Source organism: Vanessa atalanta, chromosome 29, assembly GCF_905147765.1.
Source record: "Vanessa atalanta chromosome 29, ilVanAtal1.2, whole genome shotgun sequence".
In the NCBI taxonomy this organism is placed as follows: Eukaryota; Metazoa; Arthropoda; class Insecta; order Lepidoptera; family Nymphalidae; genus Vanessa; species Vanessa atalanta.
The window spans coordinates 3,448,681-3,461,160 of record NC_061899.1 but is presented as its reverse complement, the minus strand read 5'-3'; the positions used below and the strand labels follow the sequence as shown (position 1 = coordinate 3,461,160).

Here is a 12,480-nt window from a genome sequence, read left to right as displayed (position 1 = left end):
TTATTGCATAAAGAAAGGATATACTTACGAATTATTTTTTAAGGTTTTAATGATAGTTAATTAATCATCTTGTTATTTACAGTCAGAACCGGTTCAAGTGTTCGTACATTATATATTTATATATATAATATAGTTTTAGTTTATTGTTTAACATATATCTTAAACATTACATTATAATTCCGTATTACTATACGTTGAGGTTTTAACGTGGTTTTAAAATGTTGTTTTTTGTCAAGATATTTATTTTAGCACAAAACAGCAACACTTTGTACTATTCTGGTTTGCAGGGTGAGTGGGCCAGTGTAATTACAGGCATAACGGTCATAACATCTTAGTGAATTGTTATTATTTCTTATAGCTCAATATCTACGGGGTGGGGACCACTTACCATCAGATCACTGACCTTCATCATAAAAATGAAACACAAAAAATTATGTTTTTCAATATATTCTCAAAATACAGTAAGTAGTTAACCGACTACCGATAAGAGAGTACAAATGATTAATTTCAAACATTATTTATTAAAAAATTATACAAATAATAAACTTATATCACAACATGAGTTGAGCTCCTCCTTATTATTATTATAATATTATAATTATTTAAAATATAATTAACAATTACATCAAGAAATAAAAACACCTTTTCAAAAAATCTATTTAAATCTTTATATGGCTAATACTTATTTATGTATATTTAAATATCTCGATTCTCTTTTAAGGTAACGATCATAATTCGTAAGGTAAGTTTTTGAACTATGTTCATTGCAGGTAAGTTTCAAATAAATATTTGAAAAGGTGTTCTATTTCAAAACCATATCACATTACAGTTTGTGGAACATTGGAATTGTAAATAAAATTATTTATTATTTAATTACAATTAACACAAAAAAAGCGTATATTTTTTTGAGCATTTTCCGATAGAACTTACCACATTGAATATGTTATAAAATTATTTATTCAATAATTGTACTTAATTATGACTTACAATTAACCATTAAATCTAGAATAAGATAAAATTAGAAATTGTTTTTAATTTCGAAATGTAAACAGTTTACTACAAGCAGTTTTGTTCTTCAAATACAGATAAATCAAAAGTTTACAACAAGAAATATCTGATCCTTAATAATTTAAAAAATAATCGTAAATCTGTTTAACACAGTCACCGATGTAAAAATCGTTGATTAATTTAAACTTACCTTAACGTACAATTTCAAACGTCAAATTTTAAAAATGGAAATATTTATTAAAGGTGGTGTCAGACGGTTTATTCGAGTAAATGTTTTTTTGAGTGAATGATTCATTTTTATTTCATTCCATGTTCACACGGCTTAGCGGGAATGACGTAAAAAAGAACATTCATTCGTAGTTTCTTTCAATATGGCGTCGAATGAAGTCGTGTCTCTTGGAATAAGTTTAATTTGTGATCATTTGATCAAGGAGCTAAAAAAAGATTAAGAAAAATGCGTTCGAGACAAAATGGCCAAATCCAAGTGAACGTTCACTTTGTGTTCGGACTGTTCATTTTTCGTTCATTCGGAGTGGGAATGAACGATGCCGAATGCATCGATCCAACGTCGTTGGCTCAGTTCACTAATGAATTCATTCGGCACTTTTGTTTCACTTTGTGTTTAGACGTGTCACTTTGAGTGAAAGATGCAAAATGAAACACGAAAATGAACAAAAAATGAACCGTCTGATTCCACCTTAATAGAATTAATTTCATAAATGTATATTCTAAGATATAATGGTAAAAAGTTATCAAATATAAAATCGCTGGTTTTGTATATTGCATTAAAAAAAATAACTTAATTAAAGGAATAAATAATATGAAGTAATCTCGGCAGAATACACTCTCGGTACATACGAGGCCGTTTTCACTGTCGGGAGGACTTCTTCTAGGAGTTCTTAAATATTAATCATATCGGGAGGCAGACTTGATTGAAGGCTTTCAAAAACTTAACGTTTTTTTTTATAATTTCAAGTCTATGTCCGTTTCGAGGCAAGAAGTTTAATAATAATATAACGCAATCATTAAAATAATCCTTGGCACTTAAACCAGTCTAAACAGTTACTGATTTCAATGAGTTGGTTAAACCATGACGGTAAGTATTACCTTTCAATTTATATGAATGTACAATTCGTTTTTATTGCTGTGTTTACTTCTGTCTTCGTTATATGATTCATCAAATTCGCTGCCATCATCAACAACTTCAAGGTACTTAGAATCGTCATCGCTATCCGTCCGCTTGATCTCTCGGTATTTATCATATTCTTTGTCACTTTCCCCTGAATCGCTTTTGTAAGCTTCATTATTACCTTCCTGTGATTCCTCGGGAGGTATCAACGAGTTCTTTCTATCGCTTCGAACGTGTGTCAGATCGTCGAACATACCTCTGACGTTTTCAACGGAATCGTAAACTCTATCACTTAGTTTGTGACCGAATTCTTTGATTCTGTCGCTGTGGCTCTTTATAAACGTCGGTCTTGCTTCTTCGAATTTTAGATCTGAATCTGTATCTGATAATGGTACATCACACGGTACATATATGCCATCTTTCTCATTCGCTTTGCCTTTGGATTTTTTGTCTCTGTTCATCCAAATATTTCTACGAATATTTATGTTGCTATGTTTCTTTTCGCCGAAAGATTTGAACATTATTTCGAATGTTAGGATGTATGTTGTGACGAGGATTAATATTGTCCCAGCGACGAAGCTAAGGTACATTAAGACTTGTTCTACCAGAGGAAAAATATTTAGGTAGAATTTGAATTTCTGTTCCATTGAAGACGGGAGCGAAGACATTGTCTGCAAGAGTAATGGTATTAATTTATAAGGAGTCATGATAAATTTAATTGCTAAATATATTTATCTAACGTCAGAATTTTGGGACTATTTTTTTGGAAAATATTTGGCACAACTTTATCTAGTTCTACTGTTAGAATAAACTATAGATCAAGAATTAAGATACTTACAATATCAAACCACAGTAAAGGAAGATGCATGTTGGCAAATCTGGCTGTATTTTCAATAAGAGATATATCACCGAGTGCCATATTGATTTGGAATTTAGAAGTGATGTCTAAAGGTAATCCTGAGTCGGGTTGAATCCAGAATCTGAAAGAAAGTATACCTTTAATCTCAAATAACAACGGAAATAATTATATACTATTAATATTATATACTATTAATTTAATATTATATACTATTAATTTCAAACCACGTTTATTTAGTTGGAACAAAAGAAAATAGAATAAAGTTAACAAGAGAATCTTACATTTTGTAGATCCTACATTTTAAATTTTATTTTATCTTTATAATATAGATAGGTTGAAGGTCAAATTAGCCGCCTGGTGGTAAGTGGTCGCTACCACCCACAGACTTTAGCACTATAAGAAAAATTAACCATTCCTTAGATCACCAATGCGCCAACAAACTTGGGAGTTAAGATGTTATATCTCTTGTGACTGTAGTAACATTGGCTCCCTCACCTTTCAAAGACATTGCTGCTTGGCGGTATATGATGAGTGGGTGGTACCTACCCAGACGGGCTTGAACGAACTCCGACCACCAATTAAACAACCGGATGTCATTTAAAAGGTAAACAAACTTCCATTTTTTATAACCATACATAAAACATATAAATTAACAATAAATCTTAGGGCCCCAAATAATTACCTCGTCTCATGCTGTTCCTTATTAGGAGTCAGCCCCTCCACCTTGCTGAAAAGGATATCTTCTCCCTTATAGAAGTGGGGGTAGGATAGTGCGATGGGAAATCCGTAGTAGCAATCGGTGACGTCGATTAACCCTTCTGGGAGACATTTACCTAAAAAGTAATTGTAGATATTTAGTGATAGTTTAAAAGTTTCGAAGATGTAATTTGTTGTAGTCATTATACTGCATGTTTTACGCGCATTCAAATAAGGACTAATTATTTCAGTTTTATACAGCCAAGGTTAAAATTTACCGGTAGACTTTAGAGTCGCACTTTGTCGTAGCGTGAAGTAATAATATTACCCTTTACTATTCAAGAACTAGGTGCGAAAACAGAATCAATCAAATCGAGTAGTTTCTTAGATGAACGCTTTCAAAACATATAAAATCTTTATAATGCAAATTTAGTCTTGGTCAAGGATCGTGTGACTCAAAACGAGGCACTATCTTAATTTCCTTACTCTCATCTCAATGGGGCAGGAAATCTGATGAGTTCGGAAATAATTCACAATAGATACAAAAGTTGTAAACACTGTCATTCCAAGATTTCAGAAAAATCTTTTTCTTATTAAACTTACCATATCTACAGAAGCACTTGTTCTCTTCAATATGTTTACCATTATCTAGCATGTGTTCTGGAAACACGTACTTGTATGCCTTAAATCCGTGCTTCGTACCTTCTTCAGCTGGAATCTAAAAATTGGTAATACCGTTAATATTACTGGTCCATCTTTTCGATCCGGCTTTATCTTACAAAAATAAAACTCAGCTTAATTGTAACTGAGGGTTAATTATTAATAAACAATCGTCACTTAAGGATAATAACTTACCAAAGGCGCGGACCGACAGAGACTCTTTCTGTAGAACAATATAGTCTCGTTCCTGGCAACAGCTCCTTTGAACTTGGTACCATCAGAAGCGTACTGAACATTGGAACAATGTTTGCCATCCCATTGGGGGAGGTCAGTGGAACCTCTGTAGGTATCGATTAGACCAGACAGAGAGATATCATTCTCACCCGTGAAAATGGTCTCATAGTCTCCATCGAAATCGTACATCTAAAACAATTGGAATATTCATTTTAATTATTTTTGTAGGCTACAGTTAGTCTACATGTGGGCTATTAAGGGTCTAATTTACTCCTTAAAAAATATGTAAATATTTAATTCGTCAGCATCATTCGCTAGTCCTTCTTTCACTTGGACACAAAATATTGGGCAGACTTTCTTGCAATTTTCTTAATATCAACCTTCCTTGGGAGTTTCTTTTTAAGTTAACATTTATCCTTTACTTTTCTCTTGATTTTAAAATAAAAACTCGTTAAAAACAATAGCAAAATCAAAATCTCGCATAATTGCTATCAAAAATAAACTCACCCGATCGATCAAACCCAATTTGTCGAAGTAAATCCACCCTGGCAGGAAAGTGTTGCCGATACTCATCAATTCAGACTTGTAACCCATCATGAATTCTTTGGCGGTCATCTTTGCTAACGGCTGACTATTCGTCATCCTTATAAGGTTGTTCAGACCGAAACGTGTCATGAAGTTCTGTTGAGACACCACGTTTGCGATGGACTGGAAAAATAACTTTTGTTAGCATAATATAAAAAAAAAATCAAGCAATAAATCAAAATATAATTTATTCAAGTGGGCTTTTACAAGTACTTTTGAATCGTCATTTAACAAACTATATCGAGTAAGGCTACCACCGGTTCGGAATGTAGATTCTACCGAAAAAAAAAAACGTTTCTTTTGACAGTTCGTCTCAGGGAATTTTATTTTCCGAACCGGTTATAGTTTTTAATTTGACAATTAGTAGCTAGTAGTTCTTCTATATAAAGGAATTTGAATTCGAATTTCGAACTGTGGAATGCGTTCGAATAATTGAATGCGACTCAATTTATAGATCTAAAAGTTGATTTGATTTAAATAAAAATCCATATTAACTAAAATAACTATACCCATAACATATAATATGGATATACATTGAGTTATTTTGAAATATATATTAAAGTATCAAATTACGAAGGAAACGGCCATTGAAATGTTGACATACTCATACGCGTATCGTTGTTTCAAAATAAGTGCAACGTGCGTAGAATTTTGCAATTATTGTTTGACAGTACTAGTGTTATTCCGGAGATTTGTTTATCTGTATCCGTATTGGCTAACTGTCAACGCACTGCTGAAACTGTTTGAGATATAAATATTTCACAGGCGCGCTGACCGTAGGGTCACTTCCACTGTCTGTCAGTTACGCCTCGGCCATTCATGCATACCTAGCAACGATAAGAGATCACTCGCTGTGTGAATGTGGCCTAAACGAAGGTTGCGCTACCCTTTGTCCTAAACTTCTTCATCGCATTTACGACATTCACCCTCCTAAAGTCCCTCGTCCTATAAATGTTGAATGTTTGTTGACGTTTGTGTTTAGTCAATTTTGTTCTTTTTTGTGTAAATATATTAATATAATAAAAGTTGTAAATAGTCCAATTGAATGATATATTTTATTATATATAGTTTAGAGTACTAACAATTATTTTTAATTTCGCCCTAATTAATTAATTTAATTTTAATTAACCCTTAATGTTTGTGTTGTTCTAGGTTAAGGATTAACAAGGAAATTGTTACTTCTATGCCAGTCTTAACAATTTAATTGAGTTTGTTACCTCAACCGTACCGATCAACCTCTTTCGTGTCTTCTCTATCGTACGTGGCGTTGGCGATATAATCTGTGCCCTGTCGGCGCAACTAAAAGCCTTTAAACTAGTTCTTTTTTGTGGGCTATTCTTAGGCCAGAAGTGTTTCTTTCTGAACAGATGGTGGTTTATGTGTAGACATTTAATCAGACAATTAATAATTATTTCTAAAAAATAACGGCAATTTAAGAAGGCTTTTCGTTTTACTATTATTACTGCTACTACTATTGTTATTTTTTTATGTTTATTTAATGTTTCAATATTAATATTAAATTTTAACATAGATTATCACAGCTCGTCATAGGGAACCATTGAAAATAATCAGCGTTGGGTTTTGAAAGACCCCCCCAAGGGAACCCAACTTGGAAGCTGAATGGTACACCTACTTAAGACACGATTGCTGTCATTGCTTATCAAATATCTTTTATTTGTTATTCATTTTCATTATTGTTGTTTTTTTTTTCAACGATTAAATAGTGTATACTTTTTTATTTATCTTTTTCGTTAGGTATGTTTAATTTTTCAGTCGCGCCATGCCCTAAACAAACTTTTCTTTCTTTCTTTATTAGGACTTTCTTTTGTATTGTGTATTACATGTCCCAATGTATGGCCCAAGGCATGGCCCAACTGGTCTTCATAAACATTAATAATTTAATTCATAGAAGAAAAAAAAACAGTTTCATATACCACAAATTACTGACTGATATACAAAGTTTGGTACAAAAAGAAGAATCAATTTTGTTGTTAATGTCGAACACCTCGGCAATTCCTCTGGAGGTGACGAGTTGGAGATTATCCAATGCTGATCACATCATATCTGGCAGCAGAACCTGCGTATGTAAGATTCACATACGCAAGTTTTCCTTCACAATAATTTGGGATCGTGGAATAAAAGATTACCTCTAATATTAGGCACGTAAATTATAGATAATTTTGTATAACGCCTTTAAGTACCTTTTGAACCCAACTTAACCCTAATAAGTTATAAACATTACAAGATCTAACATTTAGTTATAGAGTTGCAAAATAACATTACCCAACATTAACTTGACGCAAAACACTCAATACAAAGTAAATGTTAATTTAAACACTGAGTTAATTCTGTAGGTGACTGACAATATTTCGAAATTAATGTATTATTTAAATGACGATGTCCTCTTAAACAAATTCGGAGACAAATTACAATAATTTAGGCGTAAGCAATCTCTCTGGTTCACGGCTATTTTGATAAGATCTGTAAGAGTTTAGACAGAGGGCAAATGGCTCTGCACGTTAGTGTTCCACTAACATCAATATTTTGAGGCAGAAAAACTACATAACATAACTTTGAACCCGTCGTATATCAGTCATATAATAACTATGACTGTTGTTTCTCACAGCCTGAGGTAGGTGATCATACAGCCTGCGCCTCGAAATTGTGTAAAAACTCATGGAATACATTAAAAAAAAAAAAAACTTTTTAACTTATTTTGAGTTCAGTTCAGTTAAGAAAAACATTTTTTATAACGTGAAGATTTTTTTTTCCTTATTTTGCACCTGAATATTTGCAGTTCAGCTCAGCTCCAAGTGTAAATCCAGATTGTTATTACACTGTTTCACCCTACACGACACAACAATGATAAGTATTGGTGGTTGGAGGATGAACTGATATGTGTTGTTGGAATTCACCATCACCACTAAAACTTTGTTTATATTTAGCACGATATTTAGTTTGAATATTACGAATGAGGCAAAACGCAATAAGAATCGTGTCTAAGTATTCATTTCAAGCAATTTCCTAGAAATAACGTAATCATCCTAGAATTACTGCATTAAAACCTAGAAATTTCTACTAGTCCTATCTCAAGCGAACCATATTGTGACTTCGGTAATTTCATTTTTGATTTATAAATTGTTCCAAAAGAGTGTTAAAATTTTAACTAGTACAGTTCATTAAAAAAAAAAAAAGAGTTAGAAATGTGAAATTATAAAACCGATATCATAAACGATAACACAACTTGTGAATGAACCGGTGAATGAATGATCTTACTATTAATATTTATGTAAAAAAATAAAACATTTACATACATAAGAATTATTTACATCAAGGCCTTAATTTTTGTATATAACCAACTATAACCTATAAGCCCGAAAATTATAAAACACAAATTTCCGACTCCCGTTTTACCCCCTTAATGGTGAAGTGTTTCGACAGCAAATGGGACAAAAAAGTATCTAATGTTTTTTTGAATTGCGATTCATCGGGGAAATGCTGCTAGCATTCTTGCCACCATTCCATGCGGTCATAATTTATACAGTAACTATTTTTATTATTAGCATGAATAATATTATTATTTTATTTATAATTAAGAACTATTGAAAAACCGATCATTCGCGTACACGCAACTTCTTTTTATAATTCAACTAGGGACCGCCCCGGCTTCGGACGTGCGCAATTTATTAATAAACAAAATGAAAAAAAAAATACAAATAATATTTATACTTTACAGTACTAAGGAATAGTGTAACTTTCTACCAGTGAATGTTTAAAAAAAAAACACTTTTTACTTTTTTTATAATATTAGTATCGATTTAATTTTAAGAATTACGCGTCAACAGTTCAAGTAAACAAATTCTATACACACACAGATAAAATAAATAAAAAATAAAAATAGGGAATTCTAATTAATTAATTAATTAATTATTTTTTATATTTTCGAATACGTTATTAAAATTAGAATATTAATTTATTATTGGTCAAGACAAGATCGTAATATTTCCTATTTTATTAATGTTAATTTAAAACTCGTTTTCGGTACGGATATGTTTATATAAATTTTATACAATGTTTTTTTAAAATATAACCTGACTGGCAGAATACGCTCTTTGTTATGATATTATTTAGGCAGTTGAAATAGTCATCAATTATTGTCTGAGATATATTTGACTTTGAATGAATTTAAAAAAAAAAAATCTTAATAGTTGGGCCGTTGGCAGCTGCCTACACTGCCTAATAGTGTCCGGTAATGTTTACACACAAACATTCAACTGTTTGGCGGTAGATTATCTGATGAGTGGCAAAATGGCTTGTACAACCACCTACCACCAGGTATAATATAACTACCTATATTACTGTGAATACAACAGTCCACTGTTGAACCGTTACGAGTTTATACGTTTTAATAAAATCGATTTTTATACCAAACATTCGTAATAAACTAAATGATAACTTATACATAAATACTATTATAATCATACTAATCAGTCAAAAGTGATTTTGACTAAGCTTTGACTAAAAATGTCAGTTAAAACGATTAAAACATTTTTTTTTTTTATTAAAACAGTCAAAAGCATTAACCAATAATTTTCAGACGTAATTACTTTTTAAAAGTTTTAGCTGCGACATATGTTCTAATTTGAAATCGTATATTCTAGCAATAATTCAGTTTTGTCGTGTAGATACAAATAAAAGTTAAAAAAAATGTTCATTTCAATATAAATGTCACGGTTGCTGATATTAATGTTATTTATATAACCTTGATAGTCAGGTTTCAAACCCCTGTGACTTTTTTTTTTAATTCGTTTTATTCTAATATCAACTCAGTATTATCAATTTATAGTCTGTGGAAACATTCGGAATATATTTCTATATTAATTTGTATTTTTAATAATCAAGCTTTGTTTGTATTCGAATTTTAAATACGTCTATACTTCTATCTTAATTTAAATTATTTTTATTTATTATCTGTATTAGTTGTAGCGAGTTGTTTTTTTTTTTAATTTGTTTTAGGATGTTTATTGTGCAAAGGCTTGGCCATAGACATTACCGCCATATAAAATATAAACCACTTCTTATCAACAACGGGATCTTGGACGAAATGTATTATTATTTTAAATGAAGATTACTTCATTTAAAAATTATTACTCCATCTTTTTCAAACTTACCAATAAAGCAATATGAGGTAGGTAAAGCATATCATCCTCTTTGTTGCCCTCTGAGAGTTCCTCCTCCCATATCAGAGGGTGACGAGGGATGGTAGAGAGCGTGCCGTTGTCGTTGAACTTAACCTCGCTGTGTTCTAGAGCCTCACTGGAAAAAATAATACAATTATTTCACTTAATCTTATATTTAAAATAATAGCCGAGATGATCCAGTGGTTAAAAAAACTGTAATTTAACCAAATGTGGTTATATTGATTTATATCCTGCTCAGCGGTAGAATGACTTCACTAATCCACCTAGCTTCATAAATTGAACAGTTATAACATCTCTTGTAATTTCAATGCCATTATTATATTTTATAGCACAAATTGCTATGGACGGTAATGAACACTTCTGCCTAGGCTGTTAGAAGTTCTAATACTTTGGTACCATTAAAAATAGTTTTTAATTGCATACAAGTAATTGATTACAATAAAATGATATTAACCTACTATTTAATAATTAAATGATAATTATTATTCTGATAAATGTAATTTCTTCAATTATCATCAATACCAAAATACTAACTTACAAATTTAAATATTCACAGTTTAATCTTTTAATAAAGTTGATATTATTAAAAGATTGAACTGTATTAAGATAAGGTGTGAAGTTGTCTATTTCGATCGAGTTGACATTTATTAGGTTTAGCGAGTAACTTCATACCGTACCGATCAATCTTCTTCGTGTCTTCTCCGTCCTACGTGACATTGGCTGTATAATCTGTGCCCTTTCGGCACAACTAAAAGCCATTAAACTAAGAATTGAATTGAGTAACTTTATCGTGTAGTTTTTATATCATTTTTAATTGTTTTTTTTTTTTTATAACGCGCCATAAGAATAAATCTACAAAAATACAGCCTGTTCTGTATTGTATACTTTATTAAATCATTAAAATTTATTATCTAAAATTAAGCTGACTAGTTTAATTCATTGCTCAAAGACTTTTATATATTTTTTAATTTGTTTAAATTAAAATTCTAAAATCGAAACTCAATAAAATTTAAAAACGCATTACTAACATTTTTATAGAATAATGAATACGGAGACTAGAAGGGAATATTTATATACTAGATACAAACCCGACTTCGCTCGGGTAAAATAGATAGGACTAAAAAACTACGGCTTATCATTTACTTTTCATACCTGCATATATAACTTTTAATAACTGCAAAGAAATTATTATTTGGAACACACTTTCTGAACGCCGTTAACATCAAACATGGCCGCCCGTTGAACTGTCATGTTCATTGAATTATACGAATTTAATATCGAAATATCTCGATTAAAAGAATTTTGCGGATTTATGTTGTCGACTAAAAAATCATTATTTTTTACGATCTATAATCCTGCCTGCGTCTAATTTCCTGCCTGCATGTGTCTAATTTCAACGAAATTCTGCCACATGTGTATTCCACCAACACGCATTGGAGCAGCGTGGTGGAATATGCTCCAAACCTTCTCCTCAGAGGGAAAGGAGGCCTTAGCCCAGCAGTGGAAATTTTCAGGCTGCTAATATAATGTAATAATAGTGGATAGGTTCGATCGGGTCTATCGTAGACCTGAACAAAATTATGAACATAGATATATGTGTTTTATACATATATATATTTATTAATACATATATATATATAAAGCTTCATACATCCTATCCTATTCAAATTTGATCATTGGCCGAGATCTTGAATAATTAATGATACACATTAAGGATTTTCGACAAAATGGCGTTTTAAAATTCAACGAAGTCGATACCGGAACTGGACGATTTGAAGTTCAAATAAACTTAAATAATTCCGTGTTGCATTTTAAATCAATGTACTTTAATGTAAGTAATGTATGTTCTCATACTTCGATTGGAATAGCCTAAAGATTATCTATTACAGAACTATTGACAGAATTTCTATCATATTCGTTATTCCGTGTGTTTGATCATTGATTTTTGTTAATGAACCATTAATTAACCTTCGATTTTGCACGTGATTATATTTAGGTACCGGTTTTGGAATTCGAATATTCACACACATTACCAAGTTGTCTACCGTTAGCAAAGCAGACGTGGGTGGTATTTAAAAAGGAATATAAGTTGGAATATAACCATAATT

General features: G+C 31.3%; 1 protein-coding gene across 2 annotated transcripts in view; it reads right to left on the bottom strand.

Moving 5' to 3' along the window:
* Positions 1 to 637: 637 nt before the first annotated feature.
* Positions 638 to 12,480, bottom strand: part of LOC125074999 (lysosome membrane protein 2-like) — a 93,749-nt gene continuing 81,906 nt past the window's right edge. The window contains exons 4-10 of one of the 2 annotated variants that reach the window (XM_047686527.1): positions 10,343 to 10,487; positions 5,094 to 5,294; positions 4,548 to 4,775; positions 4,296 to 4,410; positions 3,679 to 3,829; positions 2,976 to 3,117; positions 638 to 2,808 (exon numbers count right to left, since the gene is read on the bottom strand). In XM_047686527.1, the coding sequence (XP_047542483.1) occupies positions 2,119 to 2,808; positions 2,976 to 3,117; positions 3,679 to 3,829; positions 4,296 to 4,410; positions 4,548 to 4,775; positions 5,094 to 5,294; positions 10,343 to 10,487 (1,672 nt within the window). In that variant the 3' untranslated portion in view covers positions 638 to 2,118. The remainder of the gene's footprint in view (positions 2,809 to 2,975; positions 3,118 to 3,678; positions 3,830 to 4,295; positions 4,411 to 4,547; positions 4,776 to 5,093; positions 5,295 to 10,342; positions 10,488 to 12,480) is intronic. The other variant, XM_047686528.1, reaches the window with a different exon arrangement.